Source organism: Chionomys nivalis, chromosome 8 (assembly GCF_950005125.1).
Source record: "Chionomys nivalis chromosome 8, mChiNiv1.1, whole genome shotgun sequence".
Taxonomy (NCBI): domain Eukaryota; kingdom Metazoa; phylum Chordata; class Mammalia; order Rodentia; family Cricetidae; genus Chionomys; species Chionomys nivalis.
The window spans coordinates 88,364,643-88,384,644 of record NC_080093.1 but is presented as its reverse complement, the minus strand read 5'-3'; the positions used below and the strand labels follow the sequence as shown (position 1 = coordinate 88,384,644).

Genomic DNA, 20,002 nt, shown 5'->3' with positions numbered 1-20,002 from the left:
GAGGAGAGTTTAAACCTAGCAGATACTCCACGCTTACAGTGTTTGGGCCAGTGGTGAGGAAGGGTGCTGGATTTGCCGTGTAGAGTGTTTCAGTAGAGATGCCCTTCTCCAAAGTCACTTATGTAGCACAACTGTTAAAAGGTACAATGTTTAGTCGTGGCCTAGTATAAAATTCTGCATGTGGCTCTCTAGGGTGGCTTTTTGGTGAAAGTACCAGGGTTAACACAGTGAGCCAGGGATGCCACTCAGTTGGGAAAATCCGCCATGAGTTGGGAGTTGAGTGTGAACACTACAAGCCCTGCAGAACCCCCACATCCTCCTCTCCCACCATTTATAAAAACAGACCTGCTCTGTCTGTAGAGGGGCTCACAGGACTCAGGACTAACTCTCTCTCTCTCTCTCTCTCTCTCTCTCTCTCTCTCTCACACACACACACACACACACACACACACTGACACAGTCTCCAATGGCTTCTCACAAACTTACTTATGTAGCAGCACATGATTCCCTTTCTCTTGAACAATACACACACACAAACACACACGCACGCACGCACATACACACACACACACTGGCACACAGATCTTTGGCTTCCCCATATATGGTGTGTCACATACTTAGACACATACATGTTCACACACTGTTCATACACATGTACACACACATCCTCATACATGCACACAAGCTCTTGATCATTCCACATCTCATATACATACATATTCTTAGGTACACACACAGGCATACACACACTGGCACAGTCTTCCTGGTTCTTCCAAATCCCATGTGTGCACACGGTTCCTGCCAAAAGAGAAGACACAGAAACTGTCTTATTTCTGCACCTCACTCTACCTCCAGATTTTGTTCCCTTAGGACAGAGCCTGAAGTCTGTGTAATAGATTCAATTACTCCAGGCTCCTGAGACCTTCTAACTTAATTCTGATTGCATTAAGGTGTCAGATAATTTGGGAAGAAAGGGGAAAACGCAGCCTCAAAGTCGTGACGGGAGAGTCTTCCAGATGCTTGTCATCCCGAGGAGGTAGACAGCAAGTAACTATAATTCTGGCAGAGGTGGCATAAGCAACAGGGAGTTCAGGGGTCAAAGCTTCTTGCACATGAAGGGCAGATGCCTCTGGGGGGGGTAGCTTTGCTGCTGTGCTATGACCCTAGGGAAAGGGGGCACCAGCCAGCCCCTCTCTACTGTCCTTCCTGGGAGGTTATGTGGAGACCAGGTACGAGACCTGAAAGCAAGGCAGCAGCTTTGCACTGCACCCTACTCTCGGGTTGTCTTCGTTTTTCTAGAGGTTCATGGTGACAGTAGTAGCCCTTAAGAGGTTGCAAATATTCAAAGATAACAGTGTTCAGAGAGCTAAGACTCCTACCTAGACAGAGAGGGACTTGGGAGTGTACACGCGTGCACTGCATGTCCTACTAAGAAGCAGAGGGTGAGGAATGTGGGCTGACAGTTGTGAATGACCACCTATGTGACCTTGAGCATGACGCTTGTCTTCTCTGTGCTTCGGTTTCCTCTGCTGAAAAAATATGTATAATATTAATACACTTCCTAGAGTGGTGGTAAGGATTAATGAGGTTATACAGATCTCACCCAACAAAGTCCCAGCAAACAGCCCACTGATCATCATTATTGTGTTTGTAGTTTATGCGGGAGACAATGCTGAGAAGCTGGAAGAAGCCCCGGGTGGGGATCCTGGCTCCGCCCCAGGGCAGTAAGATGGGACCCCACCCTAAACATGAGTGTCATTCTCACACTCTTTCCAGTCCTGCCAGAGCTTCTCCCCATGGATGCTTTTCTGGCTCTCTGGTGCTGCTGAGCCCAATGTCCACTTGAGGACACCCAGGGACTGTGCTCATCAGTAATCCCTTCCCTGATCCGTACTACAGGGTTCAGGCTCGCCTTTCAGCGTGCTGCATCGCTGAGTGCCTGGCCTCTCCTTGCTTCCAGCTAGCCCTGCTATGGATCTTCCATCCTGCCTCCCCCTGGCCTGTTATTAACCATGGGTCCTGGTCACAGCTGGGACCTCATCAGCATCCAAGGTTAAGAGGATCTTTCTTGAGGTCTTGCTGTCCTCTAAAAGAACTTTGAAGGAGATCCTGGTTCACTTTTAGCGCCAACACTTCCTTGCTCTTTGCCCTTAGGTCCGTTAGCATCTCAGACTTCATTCTTTGGGAAATGGGATAAGATATTTGCTTCTCAAAGCTATCATGCCCACTAATGCTCTAACTTTCTAAGGAGCTCGAGTGTAGCAGTTAACATAACCTTCCTCTTGGTTGTGGAAGCGATGATGGGAAGTGTCAGGTCCAAAAGAAGGACCCTGGCTGAGAAACACTTTTACTAAAACTAAAGATCAGAAGGTTCTGGAGGCAGGCATTTGAAATGTGAAATGGAAAGTTGAGAAGGAAGCAGGCCTCACCACTCATACCAGAGGCTCTCAGACATCTCTAACTGGATTCCCCCTACTCTGTCCTGTCCCCGGTAAATCTGAGACAGCTGAGGTCCTAAAGGGAGAAACTGAGCTGGATGACAGCGTCCTGCCCGGAGGAGGGTGGGCGCTGCGCGATCTGCATCCGCGGGCCGGGGTGGGGTCTCCGCTGGGGCGGGACCAGGGGCGGGGCGGCGGCTGCCACTCAGAGCTCAGCCCTGGGCGCGAGACCCGGTGCCTGCGGTGCAGACTACCTCTCCCGCCTCGGGCACGCTCCAGCCCGCGCGCTCCCGCGGCCCCGCGCACTCCCGTTGCTTCTTGCTTTGCGCCGCGCAGCACAGGCACCCGCTCTGGGAGCTCGCGGCCGGGGCCCTGGCGTGCAGAGAGGGCCTCGGCGGGGCCCAGCGGCGGGGCCCGGGAGGATGCGGTCCGGGGAGGCCCGAGAGCTGAGCAGGGTCCCCGAGCCAGCCCTGAGCGGTCCCGGCCTTGGAAGCCGCAGCCGCCGCCCCGCCCCCGGGAGACATGACTTCCAAGCCGCATTCCGACTGGATTCCCTACAGGTACGAGGGCCCGGCTTCCCTGGCCCCGGGGCGCGTGAGGAACCCCCACTACAACGCTGGGGGTTGGGGGAGGGCGGTAGCTCGCTGTCAGGGCACACACCTTCCCCCCCGAATCGGGATGCAGCGTCGGTCGGGCCATCTGGCCTAGAAGCAGGGCACTAATGCCCTCCGCATCCTTTCCAACACCGAGGGCACAGGTTGGAGATGCCCAACTTTGAGGTTCTTGAAGCCTCCTGCCCTGCTCCACCTTCCTCGGGGTTCTGAAAGGATCTCTGGCCTTGCTGAGTGTGGCATATGGAGAAAGGAACTGCTGTGAGCCGCCTCCTAGGCCCAGCACCCAGGACATGCGCCTGGATAGCTTGTGCGCACACACCCCTGCATCTTCATGCTTGCACACACAAGGCATCTGCGCGCTGGGCCAAAGATGCTCATGCAGCTTTGTGAGACAGTTAGAATCCAGACCACAAGGCAGCTTACATATACATGTACCCATATTTCTCTGTAGACTTAATTCTTGGGTCACACGGGTGCACACTTACAAATCTGTGCATATTCACATCGGTACAGGACTATGGCATACTACCTATTCACAAGTACTATTCAGTACCTTTCAGAGATTCAGTAGTAGTTACCTACTTGTTAAAGGGACTAGCTCATAATACAGAAAATTGCCCTCACACGCTCACGTGCACTCAAGAGCCCTGGCCCACCTTCTGTTCCTGAATACTTGGTTGGTCAGACCTAAGTCAGGCCCAAGGTTTTGTGGGGGAGGTGGGGGAGGGGTGGTCTCCAGCTCACACAGGTGCAGGCCTTTCTCCATCCACTCTACTCAATTCTATTACCAGGGAAAAGAGCTCATTGCCATAGCAGCGCCACATCCATGGCCACTCATTGGCTCTCTAGTTGCCATGGGCTACCGGCCTCTCTAAGCCTCCTGGAGAGGCATGTGTGTAAAGAGCTTCTGGACTGCCAAGACCCACTTTTTTTTTTTTCTGACCCAGGTACTTATTCAGTAAGTTGCAGAATCAGACACTCAGGACCCACGTGCCCTAGGCAAGGATGCTGAGCCCAGTCACTGACAGAAAGTAGTTCTGACAGAGCCCTTCCAGGAGTCTGTCCAGATAGAATCCCAAATAGAAACCAGCTAGAACTGCCTGAAGCTTGTCAAAAGCAGTACTTTCTGCCAACAAGCACCTGTCATAGGCCTGGGAATTCAGGGATTTTTTTTTGAAAATGGTGACTGCCTCTGAGCTGAGCTTCTTGAGTTATTTTCTATCTTCACAGGAACACACACACAGATACATGTGCACAGACAGTCATACTCAAGATCTCCTTGAGACATGTGAGCCCATACCTCAGTGTCACATGGATAAGGGAGAATACTAATTGGAAACTGGGGACTGGGTTATACTAATTCAAAAGACTATCTGCCTTTGGCATATAGCCAGGCTGGGGATGCAGATAATGCTGGGACCATTCTGCTCTTTTCTTGGCTCATGTGCACTAAGGACCTCCTTGAAGTTGGTGCAACCCTATAGAGTATCCGTGGCCATTTGTCTACCAGCAGAGGGGGTGCCTGAGGGCAGAACAGACACAGTGCTGTGGAAGCCGCTTCAAGGGGGTCCAGCCGTAGGGGGTGGCCAGCCACAGGCTACACTGTGGGGTAATGCCATGCTTAGGTATTGACAATTGAAAGGCTAGGCTGGCCGTGGTTCAGGGTTGATTCTGCCAGGAAACCAAGGACTAAAGCAACTTGCAAAGCTTGTAGAGAAAAAAAAAATCTACCTCAAGTTAGAGAGGATTCAGCCTGCTCCAGAGAAAAGAGACCTCTGAGAGGTAGATTGTCTCTGAGAACTCTGTCGCAAGTGCCCAGGGCATTGGTATCCTGAAATGGGTGATAGTCATTCAACCCAGCCCAAGCCTAACCACCCCCCCAATTCTCCCTCCTACACTCAGCTGAAAGCACAGCTTGCCACCTTGGAATCCTAGCCCTGAAAGAAGCTTGGCACCCTGGCGGTCCACCCTGCTTCTTTTCTCCCTTCCTGTCACCTGCCTTCTTGTTCTGTAGCGTCGGGAGGGTAGGTATTCAGCTGGGAGGTGGGCTGTCATCAGAAGGCTCATCCCCTGCCCTGTCCAGTCTTTCTGGGCATGTACAGAGTCTGGAGAAGCACCGGGCTTGAGTGGACTTCCCAGCAGGGGAGACCCATATTGAGAGGAGATTCAAATGGCCCTTTGCATTACTAGGCTGCTGATGGCAGGCAAAGCCACAGGTCTGTCTGGTGGCAGAAAACTGGGACAGAAGACAAGGCATTTCTTGGCAGCTGGGCAGGGGGCAGCGTGTGCACACGTGCTCCAACTAGCGTGAGGTTTCCCTAATGCCGCAGCACGGGGACTGGAATGTGGCATATGGGGGAGAGAGACCGAGAGAGACTGACTAGTTAGCTCTTCTGATAGGGTTCTCTCTCCCACTGATGATCGCATCCTGCATTCCCTGGGCTCGGCTCATTTTCTTCAAAGCAGTGATAGTTGGTGCTAATCTTCTTAGGGGTAATTTTGGTTCAGTGTCTAATAATGATCATGGATTAAGCTCACATTCTGACTTAGAAGGGAGCTATTTCATTTATAAAGATCAACAGCTAGAATCGTGTTTTGCCTTTTGTTTCCCATTACGAGTCGTTTCCAGTTCTGCCCTTTTCTCTTTAGCAGTATTTCTGATGCGTATTCGATGCCTGTAGTGTATGGCTCTGCAGCCTTTTGTAAGTTGTAGGTGGCTAGAACTCCGAGGAAGGACTGTGGCTTCAGGCATGTTGTCTTCAGTGCTTTTGTATTTGTTTATTTTTGTGTGAATGCTTGTGTGTGTGTGTAGAGTTTATGTGCACCATGGGCATTCAGGAGCTGGTGGAAGCCGGTAGAGGCATCACATTCCAAGGAGCTGGAGTTACAGGGAGTTGTACACTGCCACGTGGATGCTGGGAGCCGAATTCAGGTCTTCTGCAAGAGCAGTCATTTTTCTACCTGCTGAGCCATCCATTCAGACGCATCTTCAGTGTTCTTGCCTGCAGTGCTCAGGGCTTCCTTCACCAAAGCATGAACTCTTTGAGAGCAAGGGATCTCGTGTGATGTCTGGCTGAGCCTTCAGCACTACCCAGCATAGAGAAAATGCTACCTCTCTAAGCCGAAGGGATGTCACACTTCAGACAACATTTAGGGCTTCCCCTAACTTCCTGGTCCCATTCCTGGGTTCTCAGCGCACCTAAGTGCTCTCTCATCACAGCAAAGCTTCCAGAACACCTGCAAGGTGCAGCTCCAGAGAATGTCAGGCTGCAAGGGTTCACATAGGCCCTTCCAGAACCCCTGCAAGGTGCAGCTCCAGAGAATGTCAGGCTGCAAGCATCCACGTAGACCCTTCCAGAACCCCTGCAAAGTACAGCTCCAGAGAATGTCAGGCTGCAAGGGTCCACGTAGACCCTTCCAGAACCCCTGCAAGGTGCAGCTCCAGAGAATGTCAGGCTGCAAGGGTCCATGTAGACCCTTCCAGAACCCCTGCAAGGTGCAGCTCCAGGCCCCAGAGAATACCAGGCTGGAAGGGTCCACATAGACCCCTCTCACTGTTTCCTTGCCCCATTATGTTGCGTTTCTGTCAGACATCTCCCACCAGCCAGTTGTGACTGGAAAACTCTTCTTTGGGTTGAGTATAAGCGAGACTCTGGTTTTCCTGTCCTTTTGGCTCTTGTTAGACACCCTCCCCTCCAACACACCCCTTCAGTTCTACTGCCAGGTTAGCCTCAGGTGCCTTGTTTTGACAACCTCAGGCAATTCCTTCTGGAAACTCCAGTGTCTTCTTCTTTGAAAATCACTAGCTGTGGTCACAAGAATCATTTGCATGGCTGATTACTAGAGAACCCCGTAGTACTTGCTTAAAACAGCAAAATTGATTCTGGAGCGTGTTCCCCACTAGTTCTGAATTACTAAGCCAAAGTCAAAGCCAATGCTGCCAGTTTTAATCCACCTAGTGTTTTGGGGAACTCGTGGCCAGAAGGCGATGGCACAGCCTCAGAAAGCTCCTTTTACCTACGAAACTGCCCCCATTTCCAACTGTGTGCCAAGCAGCTGCTAGGCAGTGGGAGCCATGGCTATAGACTCCCTCATTTTGGTGTTTGGCACAGGGGATGCAGTCAGTCATTCTGGCTGGCCCGTCCTTATAGCCTATTGCTCTGATTTTTAGGTTCAGAACAGCTTCTGCTATGGCTGAGGGAAGGAATGAGGAAGGGAAAAAAAGGGGGGCAGGCTGCAAAATGGGCTTGGATGGAGCATCCAGATGGCTGAGTCTGTCTCTGTGTTGTCCTGGCCTGGGCCTCTGGTACTGATGGTGAATTAGAGTTTACAAAATGGGATGGAGGAAGAGAAGGATGGAAACAGGTTTCCTAATAATACTGGTCATATTGTACTTTTCCAGCCCACAGCACAAGTCCCTAGAAACCTGTCTGGTCCCTCCAGGGGAGTGAGTGGCTGTAGATAGCCTGTCTCCATGGGAGTTGAAGTTGCCACCCTTTTAACCCTGGATAGAGCAGCCAAATTGGGGAATACTGCAGACTGGAGCCAGTGACTAGAACATTCCCTGGCCTTCTAGGTCTGGCTTCCAGTAGGAGGTGGTCATAATAAAGGAGCCGCCAGGGTCAGCTGGAAGACCCATCCATCAGTGCCCTGTCTCTGTCTGAGCCTCCTGGCGGGGCTGCAGCTGGCAGCCGGGCTTGGCAGTGATTCCGTATTTGGAACCAAAGTCATTAAAAAGCCATTAATGTCTCCTTGCATGGTTATCATTCAGTGCAGCCTAGAACGGTGCCCGTCGGAGAGGCAGGCCTGGGAGGTGTTGTAAGAAGGACAAACGCCCCAGGAATGATGCTGCAAGGGGAGCTCAAGAGGCAGGGCTAGCCGGGTGGGGGCAGGGAGGGAGCTTTGGTTCTGCTCCCCCTCAAGACAGCCCTCATTATTGTCACTGTTCCTGCTGCTGTGCTGGGGATTCTTTTGCTATTCACCGGGGAGCTTGTCTTTGCCCAGATGCATTGTCCTTACCTCCCAGTACAAGCTTGTCACTGCCCCATTGTTATCTCCCAGTATCCTTGAAGCTCTCCTAGAAACCTGGCTTTCTCTGTGTAACGCGGGTGGGCGGGTATTATAGGGCCTCCCGCAGTCAGCTTGCTGGGCCTAGAGGGGGTCATTTCTAACAGCACCCCTTATGCTGCGTGCACCCTTCCCTTTGAACATTCCTGATGCTGAGTGAGTGGGTGGGTGGCTCTCTGGACTCTGCTGAGAGGTCTTTGACATCAAGAATCTCTGAGACTGTGCCCTCGGTTCATACTTCTCTGAAAGCCACAGTTAAGCTCCTTCTACTGTGAATCCCACAGATTTGAGGAGAAAGACCACCTACCCAAATCATGGCCAAATTAATTAAAGCAGGCTTTATTCATATTCCTCTGCTATCTCTCCCTAATCTGGGGTTCGAGAGATCAGCATTGGATGTGGAGAAGATAAGGTTTTTGTAGCTTAGGAGTAGGGGGTTTGCAAATGGGTGTATTCTGCAGGCAACTAAGTGGGGGGAGGGTCACCGAAGCAGAACACCGGCATGACAAGTTGGTCTCAACAACCTCCCGAAACAAAGGCATGGTTGCCGTTTCCTGGAACAGGCAGCACAGAACCATTTGTAGTTAAGGTTACAGGTGGGGCATAGCCCAATCCTTGAGAGACAGATTTAATTATAAATAGGAATGAACCTAGTCTGTCTTTATTATAAGACGGCCTACAAGCCCAAGATGGAGGCTGGCTAGTTTATCACTACCTGTATCTTATCTGGTAATGAACAGGCTACAACCTGTGGCTCTTTGTCCATCCAGGAAATGTGGGGGATGGTGCTAGAGGAAGTGCTGCGTTCATGGAAAATAGCATTCAACCCCAGATACGACTGCACGGAAGGTCCAGGGAGAGTGACTGACAGCTCCTGTGGTGGGAAAGCTCCTGCCTGTGGCACAGGGTGGTGAGGTCACCACTTCCTGAAACATCTTTGTTGCCACACTGCCTTGGAGCCTCTCTGCAGATGACTCTGCTGATGCTCACCTTACCTTTTCTAGATGTCTCTAGAAATTTCACTGGCACTGAGGACATAGTCTTTGTTCTGCTTAGCCAAGACCAGTGCCTGGGATGACCCAGGGAGCTGCCTCTGTCCCCAGCACTGTCCTCTGCAGAGGTAAATGGCCTCACCCACTGGTACAGAGGAAGCCAATACTGACCTCTGGAGATCACACAGGGACTTCTGAGACCAGGCCACTAGCACAGAAATGCCAGGATCAGAGGCCACTGGGCCCAACCTGATCCAGTCTGGATGTCAGACCTTTCTGCTCCTGCCAGCAGGTGTCATGGAGAGAGCAGATAGGCAGATAGTAAGGAACTGCAGAGGCAAGTCCTGGCGTGAGGCCAGCATTCTTGGGGTTGGCCAATGACTGATGCCTCTGTTTGAGTACCTCTGGTTTTCTGTCAGGCTTGGCTCTGCTTAGGTATCGGAAGGGTCTTCATCCTGTTCTTACCAGGGCCAGGCTAGCTCGGAAGTCCTCAAGGCAATGAAGGAGGAGACGCTACCAACATGGCAGAAATGTGGCTTGGGGGCTTTGTTTTCTAGTTTTTAAGATTGGGTGTCCAGGCTGACCCTGAGTCTCCAGCTCCTGTTGTCCCATCTCAATCTTCCTAGAGCTGGGATTACAGGCATGATCCACTATCCACTACACCCAGTCTTGAAGGCGTTCTTTATTTGTACTGGGGATCAGATGCAGGGCCTTAGGCAAGTGCTCTTCCCTTCTGGTCTTGAATTAGCTCCTAGACAGCAGCCTCCCTTCTTTCTCCCTCCACCATGTGGACTCAGTGGGAACCATGGAAGGAGGTTAAAGGTGGGGGTGGGGTCTGGACCACCTTGTGGAACCTCACTGGGCGGCCCTGAATACCTTTCTCTCCCTCTGCAGTGTTCTAGATGATGAGGGCAGCAACCTGAGGCAGCAGAAGCTTGACCGGCAGGTAAGTAAGGCTGGGGCTGGTGGGTAGGCAGAATCTCCGCAGCGGTCCAGGAGCAATGAGTCCCTCTTCTTTGGATGACCCTGTCAGATGGTTAGAGAAGCAAACTCTCTCTTGTATCAGCTCTGTATTATTATATTAACCCCACCCTAGTCCTCACCTCTTCTGCCTAGCTGGCAGTCACCAGATGCCAGCAGCATGAGTCCTTACCCCAAGAAGTCTAGAGACCCCAGTCTAACTTCTGGAACCTAGCCCAGAGATCAGGGTGCTCCTTTCGGCTCCACTGTGGGAACCCCTTCCTCCTGGAGGAGGTGGAGGGCCAGTCCACCTCTGTGCCTGCCCTGTGCCTCTGTAGCGGGCCCTCTTGGAGCAGAAGCAGAAGAAGAAGCGCCAGGAGCCCCTGATGGTGCAGGCCAATGCAGACGGACGACCTCGGAGCCGGCGGGCCCGGCAGTCAGAGGAGCAAGCCCCCCTGGTGGAGTCCTACCTCAGCAGCAGTGGCAGCACCAGCTACCAAGGTACAACCTGTCTCTGCCCCAGGGATAGCTAGTCTAGGGGATCCCCTGTGCCGCAGTACCGCACCCTGGAAATCAGTGGTACAGGGGACTTGGGGGAACCACAGGACTCACCCTGTAGGGTTTGCCTAGGCTAAATTTGTGTCTGGCTCAGCTGGACAGCTGAGTGAAAAAGGCAGAGAGATATCCTTAACCTTGGGCCCCTGTTTATGTCCAGATGGCCACCTCCTGTGTCAGGTTCTGAGGCCAAAAGGCTCTAGCTTGATGGATCGGGGAGTTCCAAGGTCCAGGTTTCTGATCTGTCCCTGAGCTCCTATGCCTGCCAGCATTCTCTCCTGTGAGGAACCCCTCTCCCGGCTTCCTGTCTTACTCAGGGTAGACGCTCCCTGTCATTTGCCTCTTCCTCTGAGATCTTGCCTCCTCAGTGTGCCTGGCTTCTGACCTGTAAGTCACTGCTCCTGGCTGAGGCCTGAATCCCTCAGGGCTGCCTTCCTTACACCTGGAATTCAGCAGAGCCCAGTTTGGAAATTATCTCAGAGCCCGTTCTGCCCATCTGGGTGTCCAGGACTTTCTCCAGTTTTCTCCAGGGTTCAGTGCCACAGGGTTTGTGAGAGAGAGCTAGACGGACTCAGCCTTTACTGCCCTCTGCTGGGAGGTGCCAGCCACGCAGGTGGCTGATTCCTGCACAGATGTAATTGGGAGTTAGGCCATGGGCGCCTTCCTGGCTTTTGTGGGTAGGTTAGGAAGTGCTTTCTTCTGGGATTCCTTTCTGCCTGGAGCCTCCAGTCCCGTTCAACTACAGGTATTGTTTGCAGTTCAGGGAGGACTTTCTTCCTCTGACCAGAGACCTTGTCCCCCTACCCTACAGTGTCTCAGGTTCTTCCCCTTCTGCTAGCTCAGCTGTTAGTTCACCCAACAGCATCGTGATGCTTTAAAGGGAAGGACTTAGGAGTCATTCACCTATTGCATAGGTCGCGGCTAGCACATGCGCACACACATCTTCTGAGGAAACACACTTTATCCCTGATAATGAAAGCTGTGTCTGGGCATTTGTCAGGGCTGAGGATCGCATTTAGTGCCTGGTTTGCTATGTTATAATTTCATTCAGGGAAAATAGCCACTGGCTTTGGTCCTATGCAACCTGGCTTGCTTTGCCACTGCCTTTTACCACGGCAAGACTTGCTGATGGATGTGGCAAGTTGCTTATCCTCTCTCCTACTTTTTGCTTCACTTATGAAAAGGGGGAGTCAGCCTTAGCACTCTGAAAATAGAAGGAACCACAGTGATTACTGGTCCCAAATTCAGGTCCTTGCTGTTCCCCACTGAGGTCAGAATAGGTGAGGCCTTAAGTGGTTTCCCCATAGGATACACTGGACATGTGTGAAGTTCCTGGTGTTTCTCTGGGGCCCGCTATCTTTGTCCAGCTTTGAGTGATGGACAAAGCTGAGAGAGGCTGCTGCACAGCTGCTGTTTGAGCAAGACCCATGCTTCTGCTCACTGCATCCCTAGCTTTAACTACCTCGCGCCCTGCCACCTGCTGGCTGGTGGTGTTAATGCAGGCACTCACTGCCAGAGGTGGCTAAGGGAGTGACTGGAACTGACAGTCCCAGTGTTTGACCTGTGGCCAAGCTCATTCATGGTACACACACATGAATCTCCTAAGGATTCAGTGAAGGGATGCGGACTAGTGGCTGTGGGTACGTAGAGAGCAGACAGGTGTGGTCTCTGGCCACAGAACTTCCAGTCTAGGTGGCAGAGTTCAGCAGGTGGTTGCAGTTTGCCTTGTGGGAAGAGGCCAGGCTGTGTGAGGAGGTGGCAAGGCACTGGCTCTCACTGGGCAGTGGGGGACAGCTTCTTTGGAGCTCCCAGAAAGTCAGAAGTAGGAATTACTCAGATGGAAAGGACAATCAGGCAATGACACGCTAACATAAAAGGAGCGTGGTTCGTGTGCGGCACTAAAGCTGCCTGGTGGAGCTGGATGCACGCTGGATGGCAGAGTGTGTGGTGAGGCTGAGGAAGGAGCGGGGGAGCCTATCAGGCTGGAGGCTGTTGGTGGTCATCTTCTGAGCATTCAGAAACTGTTCATAGATTAGGGCCCTCCTATATTGAGATCGTGGAGGACACTGGCTGTGCTTTTCCCGGTAGTTCCCTGTTAGTGTGTCTAGCTCTTCATTTTATACAGCCCCTCCTCCCTTACACCGGATCCCACGGGCTCTGCAGGCTTTCTGGAGGAGTCCCTGTCTGCGGTCTCTTTCAGAATACACAACCTTTGTGTCCTTCCTGTCCTCCATGGCACATTCTCATGACACCACCCCACTGCACCTGCCCAGGCGCAGAACTTTGGTTCCTAGCTGTCGACGACACTATAGAAGGCTGAGGTCCTGCCCTTGACCCGTGGGTTGATGATGAGTGGGTTGATGATGCAGGTGAAGAGCTGCACCAGGGCTGGGTGGGACCTGTGGGCAAGTGGCAGCGCTAATCTCACCCGATGCCCATTTTTGTCTTGGGTTCTCTCCTGTGCAGTTCAAGAGGCCGACTCGCTTGCCAGTGTGCAACTGGGAGCCACCCGTCCACCAGCACCAGCTTCAGCCAAGAAAACTAAGGCAGCCGCTGCATCGGGGGGCCAGGGTGGGGCCCCTAGGAAGGAGAAGAAGGGAAAGCATAAAGGTTAGCCGGACTTCTCCTCAGACCTGCTAGAGGCCTGGCTTCTGTGGGGGCAGAGCTTATCCTCTAGACTTGAGGTGGTGCAGAATGAGCATGCTCAGTGAGCGGGAGCTCAGGTGTGCCCAGGGTGCCTGCCCATCAGTAGGCTTTGCCTAGCTCCTGAGTACCTTGGCTAGTTTGTGGTGTGCAAGGCTTTGTCAGACTGCCAGGAAGTGAAGTACCGCTTAGCTGTGGCCCAGGACCACCCCTTTCCTCCCAGCTTACCTCAGCCCGAGCTCCCTCATCCAATACCAAGCCAGGATGCTCCCTTCGGTGGAAGCTCTCTGCTCCCACAGCATTTGCCGGCTCTGCCTTCTCATGTGGATTTCTCCCAACTTCCTGCCCTATCCCCAGAACTCTCTGCCCCTCAGTCTAACAGATTCCTAGAGATCAATGACATGATGGTGGCCACTACCCCGAGTCCTGTTTCCTGGCTACTGTTTCTTCCAGCCTTGTTCAAGGCCATTGATATCCAGTCATTGCGTCATAGTTGAATAGTGGAGTGTCGGGATCCTTGGGTTTTTAGAGCAGACAAGCTCAGCCAGGCAGAGAAGCTGCTCCCCGTGGGCCAGGTCTTTTCTGTAACTCAAGTTGCAGCCCCTCGGGCAGGGAATGTAAAGAAGGCAGGCTGTGCAAGCAGATGACAGGGCACGTGGGACGGGAGGCCCTGTGCTTGGGAAGGCAACTGGGCCAGCCGTGGTGTTTGAGGAGGGCCCTATTTTTGATGACGTACGCGAGCGTACTGTACGTGTGGAGTGTGCGAAGAGAGGACACCAGCATGTGTAGCTTGTAGATGTCTGTGTCCGGGAAGCACTACTGCCTGCAACTGTGCTTTGCATTGATCTTTGTTTCCTGTCTCGTTCTTGCCACTGTGCAGTTGGTTTTGTAGATGGTTATTGTCTGTCTTAAGGATGTGGAGTATTTCGAACCAACCCTTGGCAGGTATCTTGGGGGAAAGAAGAGAAGAAATGAAGCCCATGCCCCTTTACAATAGTTGTTAGTTTGGTTTTGTTAAGCCAATTTTGCAAACAAGGTTTTGCAGAGGGCCCTGCCATCCATCCCCCTCCCTTCTGGACACCTGAGAATCCAAGCTTTCCGCACCCTCTGGATGTAACTCAGGAGTATCTGGCCTGCAGGCACCAGCGGGCCAACAACTCTGGCAGAAGACAAGTCTGAGGCCCAAGGCCCAGTGCAGATCCTGACTGTGGGACAGTCAGACCACGCCAAGGATGCAGGGGAGACAGCAGCCGGTGGGGGCACACGGCCCAGCGGGCAGGACCTCCGTGCCACGATGCAGAGGAAGGGTGAGCCCCATGGGGGCCCAGCTGGGACCAAAGCTCAGTCCCAGGTTCTTAGCTACACTCTCCTCCAAGAAAATAGCCTTCTTATGTTTGGTCCAGTCCATCCCTGGATGTCATAGAGGGACATTATTGGAGTCAGATGAGAAGTTTTGGACCAGGGCTCCTGATAAGGCCAAGTTAAGAAAAAGAAGTACAAACTGGAGTAGCCAGCCAGCAGCCTAACCCTGTCTGTAGCTCCCATGAAGCCCCAGTTCGTGTGCAGAATTTTCCCCCTTTTGTTTGGACAACAAGAAGTTGTCCATTTGTCTGATGAGCTGCTGGGAGTCTGGTCAGCTCCTCCTTGGAAACTCACTACCCAATTTCTCTAGCATGAGCCCTAACTCCAGGGAGTTCTGGGTGCAGCCAGCAGATACAGACACACTATGAGGAACCTACAGAAAGACTACTTCCCGAGGAAAGAACTTTTAAGGCCACCCAGAGTAGCATTCTGGGTCAGAGAGAACTGAGACCGGCTCAGGGCAAGCCGGGGAAAGCAGAGTCAGTGCCACCCACAGACCGAGCAAGGACCTAAGCCAGAGTCTATGTCGGGGTCAGTGGCCTATGCCACCCCTGGCCCTTAGAAGAGGAGGTTCCCTTGCAGGGTCTGCCACCCGTGGCCCTTAGAAGAGGTTCCCTGTGCAGGGTCTGCCACCCGTGGCCCTTAGAAGAGGAGGCTCCCTTGCAGGGTCTGCCACCCATGGCCCTTAGAAGAGGAGGTTCCCTGTGCAGGGTTGGCTCGGCTCAGGCTTTGCTACACGAGCCATAGGGATGATGTACCTGAGAGTGAACAGGGGTGCGATGTAGGGACTGAGCTAAAATCGGGTGGTGGGAATGCACCCCAAAGAGAATCGTGACAAGCCCCAGTTCATGTGTGTGTCCCTGTATGTGTCTGGATGAGAGGGAGGACATACAGCAATGTGAGGGTGTGTGCAGATGGCTGTATGAGCGTCTGGGCGTAGGTGGGTCATGCGTCTGAACGCACATTGACATGTGACTGCCTAAATTCTCACTAGAAAACCTGTCTGCTTGCTCATCCCTCCATGGTCTCTGCTCACCATAGGCATCTCCAGCAGCATGAGCTTTGATGAGGAAGAGGAGGAGGATGAAAACAGCTCTAGCTCCTCCCAGCTAAACAGCAACACCCGCCCTAGCTCTGCCACCAGCAGAAAGTCTGTCAAGGTGAGTGAAGAGGAGGAGCCCTTATCCCCTGTAGGAGGCTCGTATCAGTGGTCAGGTCTGCCAGTGGGTGGTGGTCTAATTTGTTCCCTGTTGGAATAGAAACACTGACTGGAAGCATCTTGGTGAGGAAAGGGTTTATTCGGCGTGTGCTGTCACATCCATCATCAAGGGTACTCAAGCAGAGCCTTTAGAGGAGTGCTGCTTGCTGGCACACTCATTTCAGGTTCACGCTCAGTTAGCTTTATATAGCCTGAGCCCACCTGCCCAAGGATGGTGGCACCCACAGGGACCGGGCCCTCTCACATCAAGACCATCATAGACATGGCCACAGATGAGTTTGGTCTGGGCAAGCACAAGCCTCTTCACCCCTTGACTATGCTACGTCAAGTTGGTAGACTAGAACATGAGGTGGTAGTTTGTGTGCATGTCAACATTATGAGGTGCTGGCTTCCCTTGGGTGAGGTGTCTATATGAAGGCTCTAAAGCTAGGCTCTTCTGCTTCTACGCTGTGCTCCCTGTCTCTTCAGCAAGATCAAAGGGCCAGGATGCAGGGAGAGCTGGACTTGGACAGGATGCCCTCCTGAGAGCCTGCCCTTATCCCTGCCTCCACCTCCAGCAACTGCTGAGGAAAGGAAGAGGCTAGAGGACAGCTCCTCACGTTGGGTCACGGCAGCCACATCCACATTTCGAGATCCTGACCTCCCTCTCCTTCCCCTCACTGAATCAGGAGGCACACTCTTCTCCTAGACCACCAGTCTGAAGTGGAGAGCCTTTTGATTTCGGTTTTTACTCTCCCTCTCCATAGGAGGCAGCCTCAGCCCCCAGCCCAGCAGCCCCAGAGCCACCAGTGGAGATTGAGGTCCAGGATCTAGAGGAGTTTGCTCTGAGGCCAGCCCCACAGGGGATCACTGTCAAATGCCGTATCACTCGGGACAAGAAGGGGATGGACCGGGGCATGTACCCCACCTACTTTCTGCATTTAGACCGTGAGGACGGCAAGAAGGTGAGTTCCTCTGGGCATGTGTTTTCAGTTTGAAGGCCAGGAGGCTAGAATATGGAGGGAAACTCAGTTCTGACTCTGACCTCTCCAGGGAAAATAGTATTTCATGTGGAATCAGGGGTTTGTCAGTCCTTGTATGTATGTGCACGCATAGCTGTGTTGGGGAAGATGAAGCAAGGTGACCATTTGTGTGTGAGCCCAGATGTGTGGGTGACCACCATAATTATGGGCTAGAGGCTAGATCTGGAATGTGAATTGCTGTCCTCTTTAAGGTATTCCTCCTGGCGGGAAGGAAGAGAAAGAAGAGCAAAACTTCCAATTACCTCATCTCTGTGGACCCGACAGACTTGTCTCGGGGAGGCGACAGCTATATTGGGAAATTGCGGTACCAGTGCTCTTCCAGGAAGGCGAGGGAGGGAGGGGCCAGAAAGTCTTCCGAAATCTCTGAGTATCTTCTCCATCAAGTCCAGCCGCAGGCTAGTCTATGCCTTGAGTCAGACAGGACTAAGCTGTCCCAAGGTATTGAGCACAGGCCCAGCATGAGTGACAGGTCAAACCAGGATGCTGATGCTGATGCAGGCACCGTGGGAAAGTTTCTTTGGCCCACTGGTTATAGCCAGGGGACAGGGCTGCAAAGAAGCCCTGAAGAAGTGAGGTGGGGAGATCTCAAGTGAGGTCTCATTGAGGACAAGTAAGTGGAGACGTGAGTGACCAAAGCTAGACATAGCCCTGGAAAGGACAGAGACAGTCCTTCTCTGTGAGGTGAAGAACCTTCTCTGGCCTCCTAGATGCCACTCTGCTTCCTTTCCAGAAAAATCAGTGCCCTTCTCCCCTCCTATGGTTCATAGAAACCTGTGAACACTGACTCCTTGGGTTTCCTTCACTGAAACGGGATGCCCCTTGAGTTTAGTTGACACAGAGTTGACCGCTTGTGGGATTACCTCCGCTGTGTCCCCAGGTCTGCCCCTGGTCCATCCCATAATGCTCTGTAGGCTTCTTGTAAGAGAACAGGCTGTGCCACAGCATGGGGAGAGGTATACGAGCCTATTGATTGTGCCTTTCTTCAGGTCCAACCTGATGGGCACCAAGTTCACTGTTTATGACAATGGCGTCAACCCTCAGAAGGCATCGTCTTCTACGCTGGAAAGTGGAACTTTGCGCCAGGAGCTGGCAGCTGTGTGCTATGTGAGTCCTTGGTTTCTTAGGCAGACATGAAACTCAGGCCACGGTGCCTGACTGGGGTGGGGACCATCCATTTATCTTGACGGATAGTCGAGGCTACGTCTAAAAGGGCTGTCCTCTATAGAGTGACCCTGTATTGGACAGGGACCTAGACCCTACCTGTCTTCAGAGTGCTGACCACAGCAGGCTAACTACCTAGGGATCTCAGGGAACCATCCCTGGCTCTGCAGCCTGACCCAGGATGCTCTTCGGCAGGAGGAAGTAGATGCTTGGGTTCCTTTCTGGACTCACTCACAGCTCCGTGCTACAGTTGCAGTGCCAGGCACTGCATGGACCAGGGCCCTTTCAGAACCAGTTTGGAACAGAGATGCTGTTCCCTCTGGGGTCTGGAAACTGAAGCTTAGAGGTGGGGCATTTGCTAACATTATACCAACCAGGACAGGACTGGAACATAAATATAAGTGCATGCTCTGTTACAAACTTGGTTTCTTCATTTACCGAAGTGAAGGATGGGTGTCCTGTGAATCTGGGCAGGGATACTTAGGACTCCATAGCCATTTCAGATGATCCCACAGTGCCACCTGCTGGCCAAATTTAGAGAAGCAGCCTGAGCCCATTTACATTCCAGGCACTGCTGAAAAGACTTAGGACATTGGAAATAGAAACAAACCCTTATGGCATTTAGATCCTTATTAAGAGACAAGCCATAAGACAGATGTAAGTGAAATAAGTACGTTCTTGATCAATGCTTAGAGCTAAAAATCGTTAGAGATATGGATATATGAAATGCCAAGGTGTGTGTGGACCATTAGGAGGGACAGCAGGGAGGGCAAGGTAACTCTTGAGTAAAGATCAGACGTGAAAACCAGCTGTGTGTATGTCTGAGGAGGGCAGGGTAATTGCAGAAGAGACTTAAGATAGCAAGGAAACTAAGGATGGGGGCCGAATCAGTAAGCCCTGGAGATGAAGTAAGAGTTTCAGCGGGGAAGAAAACATGCCCTTTACTAGGACTGTCAGGGTGCTGTGCTGAGACCACATGGTGGGGAGAAGAGCCTTGGGGGCCCAGGGCAGGAACAAGGAGTCGCGTTAGTGGCTGTCTGGTGACCTTAGATTCTGGTGCTCTCTGGAAACCGTGGATAGGTTAGGAATGGGTGTGAGAGTGAAGTAATAAGACTCCAGTTCACGTGAGCGGATCTAAGTGCTGAGCCGCCATGGACTGAAGCAAGCGGGGCTGTAAATGGGAGTGGTTCAGGCTGTGCTACCTTTAGAGGTGACTACTAGACTATCAAGTATAGACGTTGCAGACATTTTATTCCTCTTCCTCTTTACCTCCTTGGCTCAGTTTCCCCATGGATAAGCAATTTGAGGTAGCCAGCGCTAAATTCTCTTGTTTTCCCAGGAGACAAATGTCCTAGGCTTCAAGGGGCCTCGGAAGATGAGTGTGATTGTCCCAGGCATGAACATGGTTCATGAGCGAGTCTGTATCCGTCCCCGCAATGTGAGTCTCTAACACTTCCCCGGGCCCCAGCCTCTGAATGAGCTTCTAAGGGCAGAATTCCCCCAAGGTTTTTGTGTAGGGGATACAATTTAAGAAACCCTGGATGTTTAGGGAACTGGGTAAGATCTCCCTTTAGGTGGATGTGATGCCAAGGCTGGGGTCTGGCTCAAGTAAGGCTGTCCCCACTTCCCTATCGCCAGGAGCATGAGACACTGCTAGCACGCTGGCAGAACAAGAACACGGAGACCATTATTGAGCTGCAAAACAAGACGCCAGTCTGGAATGATGACACACAGTCCTATGTACTCAACTTCCATGGGCGCGTCACACAGGCTTCTGTGAAGAACTTCCAGATCATCCACGGCAATGACCGTGAGTATCGCTGCCCCCCCCCCCCCCGTATTGGCACTATACTTGTGATGCCTAGCCCTCACTCCTCGGTCCATACCAGCCAGAGTAACGGGATGTGGGTGTATGGCTTTTATTAGAAAGAACTTTCTAGCTGTAGTGATCAGAGCCCCAGCCCCAGAT

At 52.4% G+C, this 20,002-nt stretch overlaps 1 protein-coding gene across 3 annotated transcripts in view; it reads left to right on the top strand.

Annotated features, from left to right (window-relative positions):
* Positions 1–20,002, top strand: part of Tub (TUB bipartite transcription factor) — an 87,272-nt gene that overhangs the window by 62,985 nt on the left and 4,285 nt on the right. Inside the window, exons 1-11 of one of the 3 annotated variants that reach the window (XM_057777214.1) lie at positions 2,669–2,998; positions 10,006–10,057; positions 10,410–10,572; positions 13,093–13,236; positions 14,409–14,576; positions 15,673–15,791; positions 16,597–16,794; positions 17,064–17,176; positions 17,859–17,976; positions 19,373–19,471; positions 19,672–19,843. In XM_057777214.1, the coding sequence (XP_057633197.1) occupies positions 2,961–2,998; positions 10,006–10,057; positions 10,410–10,572; positions 13,093–13,236; positions 14,409–14,576; positions 15,673–15,791; positions 16,597–16,794; positions 17,064–17,176; positions 17,859–17,976; positions 19,373–19,471; positions 19,672–19,843 (1,384 nt within the window). In that variant the 5' untranslated portion in view covers positions 2,669–2,960. Of the gene's footprint in view, positions 1–2,668; positions 2,999–10,005; positions 10,058–10,409; positions 10,573–13,092; positions 13,237–14,408; positions 14,577–15,672; positions 15,792–16,596; positions 16,795–17,063; positions 17,177–17,858; positions 17,977–19,372; positions 19,472–19,671; positions 19,844–20,002 lie in introns of those variants that run through there. The other 2 variants (XM_057777213.1, XM_057777215.1) reach the window with 2 other exon arrangements.